The sequence below is a fragment of the Natator depressus genome, chromosome 3 (assembly GCF_965152275.1).
Source record: "Natator depressus isolate rNatDep1 chromosome 3, rNatDep2.hap1, whole genome shotgun sequence".
Classification (NCBI taxonomy): Eukaryota; Metazoa; Chordata; order Testudines; family Cheloniidae; genus Natator; species Natator depressus.
The window spans coordinates 90,397,496-90,415,553 of NC_134236.1; the positions used below are offsets into that span (position 1 = coordinate 90,397,496).

General features: G+C 39.5%; 2 protein-coding genes across 4 annotated transcripts in view; one reads left to right on the plus strand and one right to left on the minus strand.

The window, feature by feature from the left end:
• KPNA5 (karyopherin subunit alpha 5) overlaps positions 1-9,635 on the plus strand; it is a 29,418-nt gene extending 19,783 nt beyond the window's left edge. Inside the window, exons 13-15 of one of the 3 annotated variants that reach the window (XR_012638818.1) lie at positions 2,779-2,957; positions 4,702-4,998; positions 5,957-9,634. Coding sequence is in view for 2 of the 3 variants with exons in the window: in XM_074948288.1 (XP_074804389.1) it covers positions 2,779-2,957; positions 4,702-4,889 (367 nt within the window). In the remaining variant the exon portion in view is untranslated. Of the gene's footprint in view, positions 1-2,778; positions 2,958-4,701 lie in introns of all 3 variants that reach the window. The other 2 variants (XM_074948288.1, XM_074948287.1) reach the window with 2 other exon arrangements.
• Positions 7,728-16,373, minus strand: FAM162B (family with sequence similarity 162 member B). The gene is made up of 4 exons (XM_074948295.1): positions 16,174-16,373; positions 14,249-14,360; positions 10,049-10,157; positions 7,728-9,783 (listed from the first exon to the last, which is right to left on the minus strand). Exons 1-4 carry the CDS (start codon positions 16,328-16,330, stop codon positions 9,688-9,690), a joined length of 474 nt encoding a protein of 157 aa, XP_074804396.1. The 5' UTR covers positions 16,331-16,373; the 3' UTR covers positions 7,728-9,687.
• Between the last annotated feature and the right edge of the window lie 1,685 nt (positions 16,374-18,058).

Below are 18,058 nucleotides of genomic sequence, written 5' to 3' on the forward strand. Positions count from 1 at the left end.
TTCCCAGTTTACCATCTACTCTTAATCCCATGTTTCGCGGACAGCACCTACCAAATGGCTGTCCCTCAGTTTCTGGATTCTCCTCAAACCCCTTCTTTTTTTAAAAAGTGGTTTTTGGGGGGGAGGGTTGTTATGAGTTTGGGGATTATGCAGACTGGGGAAGTTCTAGCTGGGATGTCTCATTGTCTTCCCATTAAATCTAATGGCCCATCATTTGTCTTTTCTTGAGTTGTATAATGCTAGGTGCTTGGACCTAGTCTCCTCTGGTTGTGGAGGTAGCATCTCCTTGCTTGACTGCCCACTGTGAAGTGAAGCTGAATGCTGCAGCATAAATTATTAACATAGTTTTATTTATACACAAATACAAAATACAAAAAAACAGTCTGTATATGTAATTCATAATGACTATAAAGTTCAGAACACTACAAGCTTTCATAAAATACCTCACTCAATATACTTTTATAGCACAATAACATTGTATATAATCAGTTGATTCAACTGCTTATTCTTTGGGGTTCAACCCTCCACCCCCATTCTTCCCTTAATGTGTCTGGACCCTGATTGTCAGAGTATACTGAATTAGCAGCACGATTGAAACACTGTAATTTCACTCAGTGAAATTCACCCATGTGAAAGCTCTGAACACTGAAGTCAGTCTCCCCCCACAAAGAGTTTTGCTAATGTCATATTGTCAAAGAAAATTTGAGCAGTTTATGAACAGCAAGTATGTCTAGGGTGAATTACAGCCACATGAAACTGGGTCATGCCTATTTGTTGGGAAAAATTTTTAAAAATATATTCTTGACTTCAAGTTCAGGCAGTCATGTTACATAAAACTTAAGAATATTATTTTTAAATAAACATCCTACTACAGCTGCAAAATGTAGCTTAATCATTTTGAATCTGTTCTGACTACTTTACTTCAATTTTCCTTTACATTACTGTTGGGATTCTCTCTGAGACTTCTCTCCACTCAGCTTTCCAAGGACTCAGTTCAACTCCAGATTTTTGTCACTTGGGTATCTTTACTTGGCATACAGGAAGTGCTCAGCTATGCTGAGTTGATGAGACTTAAACGTAGGGGGTGGGTGAGGAGTGTACCACGCATCCAAATTTGCATGGAAAATATCTTCCTTTATATACAGTTACACATGACATTGCATTTACTATATATTGCATACCTTTTGGGATTGGTTTGGTTCTTACAAAATAACCAGTCTCTATGCATCATTCTCTGTCCACGCTGTCCATGTCCATCTTACCTTCCAGGCTTACCTTGTCCATTGTAAATAGATCCCTGGGTGTTCTCCCCCTCCCTCCCCCTTATATTAGCAAGTTACAGACATTCTGTGTTTTAGCTTACAGACCTATTTATCTGTCTACCTGTTTCCAGCCTGCTGATTCATTTACTCCCCAATCTTGTCTCCCAACAAATGAGTCCTCACCCATTTCTAATCACTCATGTCAAGCCAGGCCTGTAATTACTAGGATATTCCCATAGATAACCATCTATATTATTATGATGGTCTGACTTGGAAAAATAGCTTTGATCTCTTTAGTGATCGAACAAAACCAAACATTTTTCTGGTTTATCTGAATACCTATACTTGGATTATTTTTATTAGTTTAAATGACTTATTGATAATATGTGACTACCCTGGTAACTAATTCTATAGTTGTGTTGTAAACAGTCCTTTTTAAGCAAAAATGGCAAGTGCCACAAAAATAGTCTTTGTGAAACCAAAAGTGTGCTATGTACTTGTAGATTTCCTGGAAACGGTTAAACCATTTTGCACCACTACAGCCATTAAATAGTCTAATCAGAATGCCAGAAAAATAACTTAACATTTAAAAATATAATATCCTTTATTTCAAATAACTTTTCAGATTTGATACAATATGTGATGTGGATCTCCTCCTGAAACTTTGGTTGTAAGATAAATATTTGTTTGGTGCCATAAATACTCGGCACATTACAAAACACAGAAGAAGGTATGATCTCTGTCACACAGAGCTTACCTCTTAAGTACCTCTGCACTTAAATAATGGCACCTTGAGGATTTCAGTGTGCTTTATGAACATAATTAACTAAGCTTCAAGCAACCTTGTGATGTACGTAAGCATTACTGTCTTAGTTTTACTGATACAGTAGGAACTGAAACTGAAAGGTGGTGACTTCCCAAGGTCACACAGGAAGTTTGTGGCAGAATTGGGAATAGAAATCAGATCCTCTGAATCCCAGTCCTTTGCTGTAGTCACAACATTCTTCCCTTTCTGGTAGCTAATGTTCAGAATTATTTAAATGCATTCTGTTCGTATTTTAATGGATTGCTATTGAATTGGAAAAAAACATTCTTGTCTCCTTCTAGAGACTTGCTTAGAGCTTTGTCCATTACATATTACTCTTGATTTGAGAAAAGAGGCTGTTGCATCAGACTGTTACATACAGGAGAAACATTCTGATATAATTAGAAGCATCTGAAATGCATGTTTTTTAGAACAAGGTAAAATCATTTATAAAAGGGATTGAAAATGTTTACATAATCCAAACATCAGTTATAAGATTAACTGCTGTATTCCTGTCTCATTAGGATAAACCAGGGTTTGACTGTATTTCAGAGTAAGGTTGCCTTCATAGGTTATAGAAATGCTTTTATTTCAGCAGGTTACTTACTGTTTTTAGCAGAATTCTATACCATAGAAGAATGGTGTATCAAAGTTTATACTTGATTATCAATCCTTCTTTTTTCCCCCTCTATTTCCTCCATCATTACAAAGGTATTTGGTAGCATTAGGTTGTACCAAGCCTCTTTGTGATCTCCTGACCGTGATGGATTCCAAAATAGTGCAGGTGGCTTTGAATGGACTTGAAAATATTCTGCGTCTTGGAGAGCAAGAATCCAAACAAAATGGAATGGGCATTAATCCTTACTGTGCCCTTATAGAGGAAGCATATGGTAAGCAATTATTTCTTGTGAAGCTGCGCACTTAAAGTTGTCTTTTTCGTAACTGAAAAGGGAAAATAATGTAAAACATTTCACTAAGATAGTTACAAGTTACTTGGACCTACTATTTGCCATACCAATTTCTAGCCATATTTCAGACAAAACTAAATCAATATGCTGGAGTTAAAATTCAGCAAATATCTAATTTAAGGCAAAACATACAAATTCTTACAGTACAAAATGTTAGTAAGCCAGAAACTCAAAAGTAAAATTAGATCATATCTATGAAATTTAGGCAGATTACTTTTTGGTTTTACAAAGTTAGTGGCAAAAATAGATTTAACATTATTATGAAAACTAATCTCTTCCATAAGGACCTGGCTAGCCAAAATAGTTCTTTGCAGCTGCTCTACTACAAAATCTATGCAGGCTTCTCTGTGCTTCGGAGGAGGCTAATAATTCTTAGGGGGGATCTCCTGTCTTCAGTGACTGGGGAATACCTGATTAGATATTCCATTATGCATTTTTCTGTAGAGCAAAGTTTCTGATTTCAGTGAACCTGGATGTTGGGTTGGGAATTGGGCTTTTAAGATGAAACGGGTAATTCTCTGGTTTACAGAATCCTCTCGCCAATCTAATGTGGAAGCAGAATAATTTCTGGGTCTCATAATGTTAATCAGATGGGGAGAATTAAAGGGATCTAAGATAAATTTGTTCTGTCCTGGCTGTCAGGTTTGTGCCTAAAAGCTTCAGCCCTTACTGTTGAGAGGTAAATAACTGGATTAAATAGCACTTTTGGGCTGGCTTCCAGAACATACCTGTCAACCATGGGGGAGCAATAAGGATCCGATGAAGTGAGCTGTAGCTCACGAAAGCTTATGCTCAAATAAATTGGTTAGTCTCTAAGGTGCCACAAGTACTCCTTTTCTTTTTGCGAATACAGACTAACACGGCTGTTACTCTGAAACCCATAAGATGTAATAACAACACCCTCACACCACACAAAGATTGAAACTTGTCTAAGAACAGTACAAGTTTTCTACCTGTTCCATGTCCATGACTTCAGCCTTTCTTTATTTACCCCTTTTAAAAAGGGCAAGAATAAACCTCTGGTAGGGAAATATAAAGTTAGACAGAAGCCAGAGTTGTTGAGTATTGGAGGAGGGAAGTTAAGTTCTTTGGAACTGCAACATGGAAATAGGGATATGGGGGGTCTTTGCTGGCAGATTTTTTTTTTTTATAAATCACCCTGCGTTCGGAATCAATATTGCATACTAATATCTTTTAATTCTGTGTAAGTAGATATTTGAGCCTCCTTCTGTTTTGCTTTGTTCACATTCATTTCATATTGTTTATAAACTGTCAAATTGAACTGAAAGGGCAAAAGAAAAACTAAGTCTGTAAGTACCTGACTGATGCATTCTCTTATCAGGCTGTTGGGAGCATTTGGCATAGACATGCACCTTGTTTTTAAAATAATAATCCTGGAATATTCAGGGCTAATGTATGTCAGTGATTTTACAGATTGATGCATTCTGGGTTGTTTTTCTCCTATTCTCGAAAGTTCCAATATATTTCATATTAAAAGCTAATTCTTTGATTTATTCATCACACAATTTAAAGTGGTAGTATTCAAAACACATTTATGTGTTTTAACTCTATTTTCATCCTGGCTTTGTATTTCACCTTTAAATCTTTTGGATCTGTTGGATTTAGAGCATGTCTTTTTGTTTTTGTTTTTTCCTTTTAAATTTAGGACTGGATAAAATTGAATTTCTTCAAAGGCATGAAAACCAAGAGATCTACCAGAAGGCTTTTGAACTTATAGAACATTACTTTGGTGTGGAAGAAGAGGATACCAGTATTGTACCTCAGGTGGATGAGAGTCAGCAGCAATTTGTGTTTCAGCAGCAGGAAGCTCCAATGGAAGGATTTCAGCTATAACTATTAAAGTGAAGACAAGGCAAAAATATAAACATTTGCAGCTTTTCAGGGGTCTCCTCTTCGTGGCCAAAGTTAGAGGAGAGGTTTGAATGTGTTTTGCAGAACACAGGTAAAGAAGCAGCCCGTGCACTTTTATACTTTTCTGTTAAATACAACTTTTCATTCATTGTTTTTGGTTTGGGGTTTTTTTTTTGTATTTCTGTGCACTTCATATGTTCAGAAACTGTGTGAGTAATCAAGTCTAATATAAAGGCTTATGTGATTTAACAAGAATGGTTAAGTTTGAATAATAACTTCAGTAGGATTTTAGGTAGTTCTGAATTTTTCATGCAATTTCTGCTACTGCAGTAGAGCTGTTGGCAATTGCATTTTGGCAGTAAACTTGACTTGCCCAATCTATATCAAATCTACCTCTGAACTGAAGCAAAAAAGTTTGCTTCAGAACTAAAGCATGAAATAAAGATGAGCTTGTCAAAAGCTAAATTTAGAATGTGAAAAATATTTATTGTGAAATGTAGTTTTATGCATTATATTTTGCATAGAGCATAAACCAGTGAAATATATTTGTAAGACATTTAAAAGCATAATGCAGATTTTTGTTTAACTATATAATGTTTAAATACCAGATGTTGCTTTGAATATGTGACAAAAAGCTGTTCTGCATTTTGTGGTTTTCAAGTTGTAATCAGCAGAGAGTTGGTTCATCATGTGATGCTGGCTCCTTATTTCAAGCTGCTAAACAGCATTAAAGATAAGCTACAAATAAAATACTTTGCTGTGTAAGCAATTGCTGAAGTTGCCACAGGGATGTTGTGATTGTAAATGAGAGAGGAGGTAATTTGCGCAGTTGTAAATGATAGCGGAGATAGTCACATAAACCATCTCCATATTAAAATGTGGTAACAATATAAAAGTTTGACAAATCTTGCAATACTTGCCTTTCTTGAAACACTACTTATTTAAACAAAGTTTAGACTGTATGTATGTATTGTATTTTTAACCAAATATGCTACTGCTTTTTGAATTTTTTTTTTTTAAGTCAGATGTCTCCATTTTCTTTATTTTAGACAAGGCTGTAGAAATGTGCCCTGTTATAATCCATCTTGCTGCAATTGGGGGAAAAACAATCTCTTCTCCATTTGATTGAAGGAAAAAGGTTTGCTTTGTTGTAAATATTAAGTATATGAACACCAAAATGAATCTGAAGATGTCTGCTAAATGTTTAATTTCTAAAACACTTAATGTCTGTTTGCTACTACTCACTAAAAGAAATATATCTAAGAATTTGAAACAGTTCTCATGTAGATTTTTCAAAGCATACAGAAGATTTTTTTTTTTTAATATTCAAAATGTCTATACCACACTGCTTGATCTCCCTTACCAGTAGCCAGTCTGAATTTGGATTAATGAAAATGTATAATTGTGGTTAAATATATTAGTCAAATATTGTGTTGAAATAATAGTGAAAGCTTTGAGCTATGAAACTATTTAAACCATGTACAATAGTTGAAATTTCAACAGTTAAAGTCACTCTTTCCAGGGTAGTGTGCTTGTCACTAAACAAAATGTTGATACCCTGAGAAATCCAAATTAGAACATGGTATCATTTATATTCCGTGTTCTGGGTTTAAACTTGTTTATAAAATGTGCAAATACTGTTTTCAGTTAAAATTCATAAATTTTGTTTTACTTTGAGACTATTAAAGCACTATATATTGTGTAGTAGTTTCAAGGTGAGAATTGAAGCAGATTTTATAAGATTAGTAGTCAGTGTGACTATTGTATGTATAAGTAGCAAGATGCAATTCAAAAAATGCCTCCTCATTTGAAATTTTCTCCTGGAAATAAAAGGTCTGATGTGAGGAATATAGGAGTGCGGTTACTATAATTCTGTATAATGAAAGATTTAGCAAACACTTTAAACCTAGATTTGTATAGAATACAGCAGGTTTGAATACTGTGCACAATGCTGAGCCAAATTTTTCTTATGTTTGAGACTTGTATTTGTGCCCTTTTTTATGATAGTTCGAGACTTTAGTATACTGGCATTTTTGGCATCATCTCTTCAAAGTTCAGGGTAATTATATTGGAAATTTACAGGATTACCAATTAAATGATGATGATTTTCAGTGTTCTTTTAGTGCAAGCATAATCCTATAAGTATTCAGGTTACAGGGTATTCCACTGTTTCTTGCAAACTTTGTTTTGATATTACATAAGCCAGCTGTGCCTGCTTTTATTTTGAGGACCCCATAGATGCTGCATTTATAAGCCTCTCCAGTTAAGCCAAATCTAAATTTAAAAAAAAAACAACCTACTTGAGATTTGTAAATGGAGGAAACGGGGGCAGGTTCAAGTATTATACTTATTTGAGAGGATTACTTCATTTTTTTGGACATATTATTGTGTATGTCCCAATGGTTAAAGTGACTGCACTTTATGTATATAAATACAAATTCCTGCCTCTGGTATATTCAAAGTAGTGCTTTTAGTTTAAATAGGAACTAAAATTGATGGACTTTGGTTACTAAAAGGGACACTAGTTATTTAATCTCAACATTTGGTTAATCCTAAAATTGTTAAATCTGGCATTTCCTATTATGTTGCTATGTGTGTGTACATCTAAAATCCACCAGTCTCACTGGGAACACTATTTTTTTTAAATAGCTATTATTAATGAATGATCATGGAATAAGAATGTTCTCACAAATTAACAATACCTGTTGTCACAACTGACACTGATTGCATCAGTGATGCTTAGGAAAACAGTGACGCTGACAAAAGAAATCAGTTCTGCTCTGTGGAAAGCATTTAGGAGTAGGGGATTGAGCAGGGGCTGTGTTTGCTAAATAGATTTTTTTTCCATACTGGTTTTATCCAAAAGGCTATTACAAGTTTTGGGGGGGTTGTTTAAATAATAGACACAGTACTAAAGTGTCCCTTTAGTTATGCAGCTTGTTCCAAAAAACAAGTGTTTTTCAAAATAGCGTACCATTTGCTCTGTTTGAATTTGAATTCTGACAAGTTAATCTATGCAAATATGCCACGTTTGTTTTAGTTTCTTAAGCTGTTTGACACTAAATCATAACTAATTTTCTACTGAATTTTATCATAGCACTTTTTGCGTTTGAGAACTTTGTTCATACTGCTGTTTAATTTTGTAGTATTTTCTTTAAACACTGTTGCTAGCAGCAATCAGAAGAGGAAAACAAAAAATAGTAATAATGTTGGTGCAGAAATAACTTGACTGTCGAACAAGTTTGGAAAATGATCTCTACTGGGTCTATGTGTAAAAGATGCACTATCCTTTTTCCTCCATGTAAATTACCTCCGTTGGGTTTTTGTCTTACAAAAATTAAATCATAAGATTGAAGTGAGACTTTTTTTAAAGTGCAAATTGATATGCAGGGTAAAATGCCTGCTGCTTAGCATGAAACTAGTGCAAAAGTTAATTGAAATCTTAAATGAGACATTTTTCATTCTCACTCGTGGCATTATGGTTTGATGTAATGTATGAATCTAAAATGCCTATATTGACTTTAAGTGGAGTGATAGTGCATCTTTTAATCCAGACTGGAGGCCCATTATTGTGTATCTATACAAACCAACACACGAAAAGTATGCAATATTATGGAATGTTTCAATTCAGAAAACTATACAAAAACTAATAAAAGCTATTTTACAGTGGTGAGTGTATTCATTAGTATTCTAAAATTAGTCCTGATTCTTAGAAAATAGCAAAATACAATCTCTATACTAAAGTAAGAGCTGAATTCAGTAAAAGCTGTGGCTGACTTCCATACTATAGAATACTGTGCCATGCTAGAAAAATCAGCCTTATGGAGAGGGGTTAAACAAAATATTGCATGAAGTGACTTTTAAAACTAGCCTTGAAAATATCTCCTCCTTAAGCATCACATGCCTCTGACCATCACCATCCTTTCTTCATTTGTAAAATTAATTTAATGGGAGTTCCCAAGAGTTTTCAGAGGAGAAGTCTGTAGAGACTAAAATGCTGCCTATTGTGTTTTAGTTTTCAAAATAACTAAGTAAACTTCAGCAAGACAAGGTGGGTGAGGTATAAACTTTAGTGAGACAAGGTGGGTTAGGCAATATATTTTATTGGACCAACTTCTGTTGGTGAGAGAGACAAGCTTTTGAGGTTGGTCCAGTGAAAGAGATTACCTCTCCCACCCTGTCTCTCTAATATCTGGTACTAACACAGGTACAACGTTGAGTGAGTAAACTATGTCAGTTCAGCCTGGTCTAGTAAACGAGATTCAACAGAGATACTGTCGTGATGCTATTCATTTTTCCAACTACGTAGTCACTGGCTTCCCTAGTATTTAAATGACTTGTGGCTTGCATAAGTTTTTTAGTATGCTTTTAATTTTGTGTCTATAGAAAAATGTCCAGAATCAAGATCTAGCAGGAAGAGATTTCAGGCCAGGGTTGGTGCTGTATGTGTTTTCTTTGTGGACAGTTACATATTTTTATCAAATTGAGGCAAAAAAAAAATAAAGCCTCTTGAAATTGGAATTATTAGAACTGTCTAAAGATTTGAACTGACCTTGGTCATCTGCTGCAAGGTCTGAAAATATCTCTGTGTAACATAGAAAAAGACACCCTATTCCCTTCCCTCCCAACATTTTTTTTGAGTGCAACATTGTTGGGCTCCAATGTGTTGATGTTTTAACATAGCAGTCTGCTAACTAGTTAGACCGTCACTAATTATGCCAAGTAATGTTTTTTGTGGTGTTTACTCCTACTAGCAAATCCACAGTTTTTAATAGAAATATTATTTAGTCTTAGATTCTGCTGATATTGCAGCCTCTTCACGCCACTTGGCTTTCTTTGCTAGGTTCCAGCTTGTTAGGGACTCATGGTGTTCAGCCTGCAAAAATAAAACATAGGCTTAAGAGTGTGAATCACTAAATTACACTTAAGAAAAACCATCATGGTAGCAGCTAATGTTTTTCTTATGCTTTATGAATACAGGTTTGTGGAAGGAGTGTTACCTAAAATACATAAATTTGATTTAAATTTTAGTCAGTAGCAACAATTTTTATATATATAAAAAAAATTAAATATAATATAAAAATCTTGTAAATATTGATGGAACTTATCTCCTTGTTAAAAATACATGGCAATATACCCACCCTTCTAGCTGATGCAATCACAGCAAAGCAAGCGATAATTGTGAGTCCAATCATTAGATAACAGGCTTTTACTCGAGCTTTGTTTCTTGCAATGTCCAGCATTTCTGGCCTACAATTAAAATGGCATTGAACAAAATTAGCATGAAACATCAAGAAGTTCATTTAGCACACCACAGATATAACTTTGGTTGATTTTTTTTAACAGAAATGAAATTTCCAGCGGCTAACATGTGACCATTGTGGGCTTGGCATGTATTACTGGGCGTTGTCTGTCTATTGACTCTTTTGCACTGTAGGACCTAATCCATCTCTAGTTGTAAACAATGCAAGATGGACTTGAGATTCTTGATCTTTCCTAGAACTATTTGCAATGCTTAAGATAAGCAGGGTGTAAACAACATTTAAAGTTATTGGTCAATAGTGATGTGGTGAATTTCAAATACTTCCACATATATGAAAGAACTCTGTTAGAAGGGAACTGACATTGCTTGCTGTGAGGAGTTCTCTTGACTATTCCGAAATAGATGTATGTATTAGTTGTAATACCTAAACAGCACTTCAAAAACTGCTTAAAGTTTTGACTGTATCCAATCTACTATAGATCTGGGATTTCACAATATTTCTTATGTTAATAAAACTGATCAGTTTCACACTATCATGGGTTTTAGTCTTGTGCATCACCTGTTTATTTTTAAAAGGATAATTTTGGTATTAAATTAGCACAGGCAACATTTACATGCTTTCGCAGTTTTGCATGCCTAAAAAAGAGCAGACCATACTGGCCATGTCAGAGGTAGTGTGATTCTTTGTCTAGAGCATAGTCAGGTCTTTCCTTGAAAGCTATTTGCCACACTTACATTCAAATAGCCCAGCACCCTCTTTCATCCTTATCCTGGCTTTCAACAATCCCACCCACTGCTTCAGATCTCCCCCATCACTTGCTGGTTCTCTCCTTGTTCTCAATGTGTGCATTCCTGATTTTAGCTTTCTCTGATTTCTAGTTCCTGAAGTAATTGGGAACCACTAGTGGACCATGAACTAAACACGTGCTGGGAAGCAGAAAAACAGAGAATCTCTCCAAACCACACACAAATGATCTCCCAAGCTTGATTTCACCCTTTTGCCTGCTGGATACGAGGCCTGAAAACAGTATTCTAAAGATTACCCTTGCATCTGCAGGATTGGAAATCATAGGGTTAGAAAGGACTGTAAGTGTCATCTAGCCCAGTGGTTCTCAAACTTATTTGATAGCGCCCTCTTCTTTTTCTGTAGTAATTTATGCCACTGCCCTCCCACCTCTTACCACACCCAGCTTTGAAGGCAGCGCAGAGATCAGCTACTGGCCGGGCACCCAGCTCTCAAGGCAACGCCATTGCCAGTTGCACAGAATTAAGGGTGGCAATACCATACCATGCCACACTTACTACTTTGCTCCTGCTTGCCGCGGCGCTGCCTTCAGAACTGGGTGCCCGTCCAGCAGCTGCCACTTTTCTAAAGCTTCTCATGCCCCCTCATCCACCAGAATATATTCCCCCCCCCCCCCCCCCCCAGTTTGAGAACCTGTGATTTAGTCTAACCCCTTGCCACAATACAGGATTTGCTGTGTCTAAACAATCCAGTTCTGTCTGTTCACTTTTTGCATTAAACAGTCTTAAAATTCAGTTTAGTTTTAATTGGCTCATTTTTTAAAAAAAATACTTCTAAAAGGCATCCCATATGAAAAGACACTTTTTTTAAAACTACATCTAATGAGCTTAGACTACAATATTAGACCTTCCCTCCAAAAAATAACAACCCTGTGAAGTGCACAAACACGAGAACCGGACAGCATTACTAGCAGACAAAGCATTTGGTAACAAGCTCTGCCAAAATCTACCTTAACATAGAACATTTTTAAAAAGGGTATAGTGAAATTGTGGGGCCTGCGGTGCTTCCCTTCAGCCCATAAAACCTACACCACACACAATGGCAAATCTTACAAGCAACTGAGCTAACCCTCATTTGCAGTAATGAGTTGAGGGTGTAATGCACTTCCAAGGGAGCTGTCAGGGCTTGAGGTTTGATCATCAGTGTGAGGATACTGTAGCTGTATTTCATAATGCTAAACACATTAGGTATGAGAGATCAAAACCAGACTAGCGCATAAAACTATTAATCTAGGATCCATTTGAAGCAGCAGAAGCCGAAATATAAATGCATTATTTGTCTTCCTTAATGCCTTAATCATATTTCACAATGCACTAATTGAAGCTGTTCTGAAGCAGAATCCCAGTTCCTACCTGCTTTCTGCCACTGTTTCAAGGAAACAGACCTAATTATGGTTTTCTGTAGTCTTTCATTAAGGACTGTATCCCTCAATCCTTACTCAAGTCAAACTCCTACTGAAATCAGTGGAGATTTGTTTAAGCAAATCTTGAATAAGGACTGCAGGATTTGGTCCTTAATGCCAAATATCTTAAAGGAGCAGATTTTACTCACATGTAACATTTGCTTTGCCATTGCAAAGGGCCATTTTGATAGCTAATCATTTTCATTTTTAATTGCTTTACATTTGAATCTTCCGAAAACACTTATTACATTGCTCTCCTATTTCTCTCTAAAGGATAACTCTCTTGTACTGAAGACTGAGTGTGAATCTTTGGCCCTGCTGAAGTCATGGAAGTTTTGCCATGGATTTCAAGGGGTCAGGATTTCTCAGTAAGGGAGGAAATTCTGACAAGAGTAAGATGAGTAGGGAACAGCCATGGGATTAATATTAGACAAAAGTTGGGGCTATTGTTGCTTGCAGAGATGCTATTGCTTATTTTCTCAGCTGCAGTAGAAATGAAACTAGGGAACAAAGGAAACTTCCTGGAGTCATCCTTGAAACTGTATCTCGATAAAGTTCAGTATGTTATATATGGCCAAGCAAGGATGAAGGCTGATGATGAAAAGTACAGTTCTGTGGATGAGTTACATTTTGTGTCTATGAGGCTGAGGAATAAACATTAGTTAATGTTACATGAACTTCACATTTCTATTTACTTGGGGAGGGAAAAGGGAGAAGAATTGTCAGTGACGTGAACTGAGCTGGTGGTAGTTAGAGGGGGAGCAATATTGTGGCATCAAGACTTACTCTCAGGGTATTCGGTATTATCCTAGAAATAACCTCTTCCAAAGTTGGTTGGTTTTTTTTGTTTGTTTGTTTGTTTTTAAAGCAGGCAGTAAGTATATACTTCTCTCTCTCCTCCCGCCCTCTTTCTCAAATACTTCTTTGCCTTGTAATAAAGTGTATTGAATGGATGATCACTAAATGATGACATCAAACAAGTTAGAAGATATATTTTGTTTATATAGTCCATAAACAGAAAATACTGTTTACTGATACAGTCTTCCTCTGATTACACATTAGATAAACCAAGCAAATAAACAAGCTGGTCTGTAAATACAACCAAAGCTCAAACCACTACCGCACTTAGGGCCAAATCCTGTCTATCTTGCTCGGGGACGTAGTTCTATTTACTTCTGATGATGATGATGATGATGAGCACCAGGTCTTGACTCTTAAACTGTAAAATGTAAAATCATCTAAAAATGCCTGAAATCCTCAAGGGAAACTTATGGGGGAGGGAGAGATCTGGAAAACTTTTAGCCATTGGTTTATATTTTAGCATTTTGAGTTTTCCAAATTCCAGAGATCATATATTGTTGAAGGTTTAATACCCTTCTCTCATGCTCTGATGATTACACCTAGCCTTGTTTGGATGTACAGTATTAACTCTTTTGATAGTATGTGCTTGGCTTCTCTTGGAAATTCTGTCATGATGGTCATGCTAACAAGCATCTGGCCACAAATAAGGGGCTGCTCAGTGAAGGAGCCAGTTCTGTCTCAAGAATTCACTACAATAGGATACAAGACTCGATCCCTCAGCAGCCACCTGACTTCCAGCAAGTGAGAATACAATGGCAATTTGAGGTGAAAATGGAGCTGGGACCTAATAGTGAGACTAGAAGCCACTGGGTGGGTAGGAGAGAGGAGGCGATATGGAAGGAGAGGAAGAGGGGGCACAGCATCTCATCGTCCCTTATGTCTGTCTTGTAATTTTTCATTGACCTTTCAAATGTAAAACGTTGACAGGTTCAAACTTTTGGATCAGTTTGAAAAGGAGGAACCCTCTTTTTATCCCAGTAAGCCTCAGTAGGAATCAATGATGCACTTACGGGATCCTTGAGGGAATCTCTTCTTCAGTCTTGAAGCGTCCTGTCCACATGAGGATTTTTTTGTCAAAGTTGGAAGGTTTGTAACTACCTGGTACTTTGTACATCTTCTCAGCTGAAAGATGAGCCAGAGAAAAGCACCTCATCACTTTGTGCACTGGAGAGGCAATGGGATTGGGGAAGAGTGTCCCTAGCCATGGTCCATCTCTATTACTGGATTCTGGTAAAGACCTTAACCTTTACTCTTGAGTAACCTTCTTTCCTGTGCCTCAGATCACCTATGTTCTCTGTGTTTGCAGTGGTGGTGTGGCCAAGAAGGTCCCAAGATACTAGAGAGACAAAATGGGTGAGGTAATGTCTTTTACTGTACCAACTTCTGTTGCTGAAAGAGCTTGGAAGACTTCAGTGTAGCTCAAAAGCTTGTCTCTCTCATATTTTGGGTCACACTTGTGGATCTGGGTAGAAACTGGATCTACCTGGAATCTGCTGATTTTTGTACCCATGTCCCTGAATTGTACCATCAACCTAAAGATCAAGTCTGCCTGCTCCTATTGTACCTCAGAAATCTAAACCCTGCTGCACCATGGCACATGAGTATTGTAAAACTTCACTTCCGCATCTGGCTCCAGTCAATTTTTAACCCCACTCCCAATGCTAAAGCCTCATCAGAGAACAAGTTTAGGTGCTCCCATTCCAACAAAACCATCCAGATGTTAATTCAGCCTGGGTGTATGACACAGCTGCTTGAACCTGGATCTGGTAATTGGATCCTGCAAGACTTTGGCCTCAGTCACCTAAATTCCACAGTTTAACATGAGAACATGTTCAGCTGTTTCTGCTCCATCTTAAAAATCCAGCCCCAGTAGCATCCCACTATATCAGCACCTTAAACTAGATATTCAGATTGAGGCTTGGGAGCCACAAGTGGCTCTTTAATGTGTTTCTTGTGTCTTTGCAAGACATATTAAAAAAAATATTATTTTAATTATTAACCCAACAGGATGCTTTTAATATGTTGTTAACTAACTGTAAAATACTTGCTTAGGCATTTTGCTGTGAGAATAAAGTGTGTGTGTGTGTGTGCGCGCGCGTGCACATGGGGGTAAATGACCCAATGAATTCACACTACAGTGGCTCTTGGGTAATGTTGCTATTGCTAATTTGGCTCCTGAACCACTGGGGTCCCACTACCACTGCCTTAAACGTTCAGCTCAAGCTGCTGTATCTTGGCAAATTTTGGTCACAACTCCATAAATGACAGGTTTCAGAGTAGCAGCCGTGTTAGTCTGTATTTGCAAAAAGAAAAGGAGGACTTGTGGCACCTTAGAGACTAACCAATTTATTTGAGCATAAACTTTCCTGAGCTACAGCTCACTGAATGCATCCGATGAAGTGAGCTGTAGCTCAGGAAAGCTTATGCTCAAATAAATGTGTTAGTCTCTAAGGTGCCACAAGTCCTCCTTTTCTTTTTGCGAACTCCATAAATGTTACCCTCAAAATCGAGAACAAATGCTTCTACTACTCCACCAGAAAAAGGTAGCCCTATGCCATCTCCTCCTGGGGCAGGTCGGAGGTGGTTTTATGGGGGGACCCGGGGGGCGGGGGAGTAGCCTTGTTCTCTGTGTTAATGGTACAATTTGGGGGCTTGGGTCCAAACCTTGGCTGGATCGAGGCACCTCCAGCGTTTATTTTCTCCTCCCCCCCCCCCCCACCCCACCTCCGTCTTACTGGCCTGAAGGAGAAGGGAGAGCCGGAGCGCTGCAAACGCCCCGACAGGACACGTCCCAGCGGGGAGCCCCTGGTGCTTGCCAGGGCCCTGGGGTGGGGTGCAGCGGAGGGGGTGCAAGCAGCCTGCCAGCCGGAGGGGAGGGAGGGAGGGTCTCTGTGAGTCACAGCACAGGGGAGCCCCGGGCTCCCCGTTTACTCACCTGAGCTGATGGCCCCCGGGCTGCGGTTGTGGGCGCTGCTGGAGGAAGCTGCAGTGGCCGCGATCCCACGGGCTGCCGGCCGGAGCAGGGGGGCGTGCAGCTGCCCTTCGGCCAGGAGCCGGCCCAGGCAGACCCGGCTCCTAGCTGCCGCCAGCATGGCGAGGACCGCGCTGCTTGGCTGCCGCCGCCTCCCTCCGAGGCGGCTGAGGCAGGGCAGGCAAAGCGAAGAGGGGACCCCGCACCCCTGCCGTCCCCAGAGCAACCGGTACCAGCTCCAGCCCCTCGCAGCCTCCCTGCGCCCGCCCCCTCCTCCGGGCCGGGGAGCGCCAGCAGCTCTTCCCAGCCTCTGCCCCCACACCGCTCGCTAGCCCAGCTCAGGGCTGCAGCCCCCTCGGGATCTGCCTCCTCCCTCCAGCCCAGCGAACTTCACCAGGCTCCCAGGCACTTGCCTCCCCCTCCACCCCCCGTCCCATAATTCCCCCCTTGGGAAACTGCGAGTCCCAGCTGCTGGAGCTCTGGTCCAGCAAGCAAGTGGCTGGTGCTTCCCTCTCCCCCCTTGGGAAATGCCGCTACCACTTCTCTCATCTCCTATGCAGGAAGGAGGGAGGGAGCTGCTTCTCTTCGCTCAGTATGGTGACCCATCTCCATCTGCCTGCCCCCTGGGCCGGGAAGCCTGACTTCTTACCTGCTGCCCCCTCAAACTGCTGCCCCCAGCGAGTCTCTCATTTCTGCTCCGATGAGCTGGATCTGATGGGTGCGAGAAACCAGGGAAGATTTTGCCTCTTCCTGGGCCAGGGCTGAGAGGCCTGATCCAGGCTGGCAAAGTGTGAAGGAGAGAGAAACATCCATCACACTGGTAAAAGTGTGTGGTCAGAAAATACTTCACACCAATGTGGTGGGATAGACCCACTGTAAATTAGCAAACGGGGGGGGGGGCGGGGAGGGGAGGAAGGGGGACATAAAGTCAGTGCCTGCATATCAGACTTCCCTCTTGTCAGTCATGAAGTATCATGTAGCTGCCCCAGTGTGCACAGTGCCTGAAAAAATGGAGGCCTGATTCTTGAATGGCGCTGTCAGATGCAACCACAGTTCAAATAATAACAGTGGATCCTGTCCCTGCACATAGTCTCACTGCTGCCATTCTAGGAAAATGCCAACACCAGCACAAATAAAGGGTTTGCCAACATGAGAACTCATCATGTTCCGATACGCAGAAATGACCAACAAGAAAATGTAGATGTTCTGTTTAAAAGGGACTCATAAATCACCTTCTTGCGCCAGCAATTAGTGCCAGTGCAGTGTAAATACCCATCAGTGTGCAAAGCCAACAGCTAATTTTCAGAAGCTTCAGAAAGTATCAGGGCTAAGCTCAATGTTGCTAAATTATGTTTCTAGTCCTTTGCCATGTAAAAATGACCTTGTGACTGAAAGTTAACAGACTGCAGGGACTGAAAACTCGTCACTGATTTTTCCTAAAGATCCTGGATTATTCATTGTACCCCTTCTGCCACCCGTGTCTGGCCTTTGTCGCTCTATGAATCCCATGGTCACAGGTCCCTCAGTCATTGGAAGGAACCCCACCAGTTTGTGGCTGAGGGAGGTAGTGCCATGCATGCTGTAACTAATAGCAACTTTGCTGCTTCATGCAGCCTCCCAGCAGAATTGATGCAATTCCTTGTGTAGGGGCATTCCTGGGAGAAAGCGGGGAGCTCTCTATGTCCTGGTAATCCTATTGCCAGGACAGTCACTTTGGGGCAACAGGCAGCTTGGCATAGTTTAGAGCAGTCCTGAGGCTGTAGGGACCAAAGTGCCTCTTGCCTGCCCCAGGATTAGGGGGAACTCAAAGATGGCACAAAGCCACTTCCCTTTTCACCCCTAAGTGAGT

Excerpts from the sequence above, each read along its gene's own strand:
- FAM162B (XM_074948295.1), bottom strand. The coding sequence starts at position 16,330 with ATGCTGGCGGCAGCTAGGAGCCGGGTCTGCCTGGGCCGGCTCCTGGCC. Across the intron at positions 14,361-16,173 it reads CCCGGGGGCCATCAGCTCAG|CTGAGAAGATGTACAAAGTA; the intron begins GTGAGTAAACGG and ends CTCATCTTTCAG. Across the intron at positions 10,158-14,248 it reads GAGATTCCCTCAAGGATCCC|GCCAGAAATGCTGGACATTG; the intron begins GTAAGTGCATCA and ends TTTTAATTGTAG.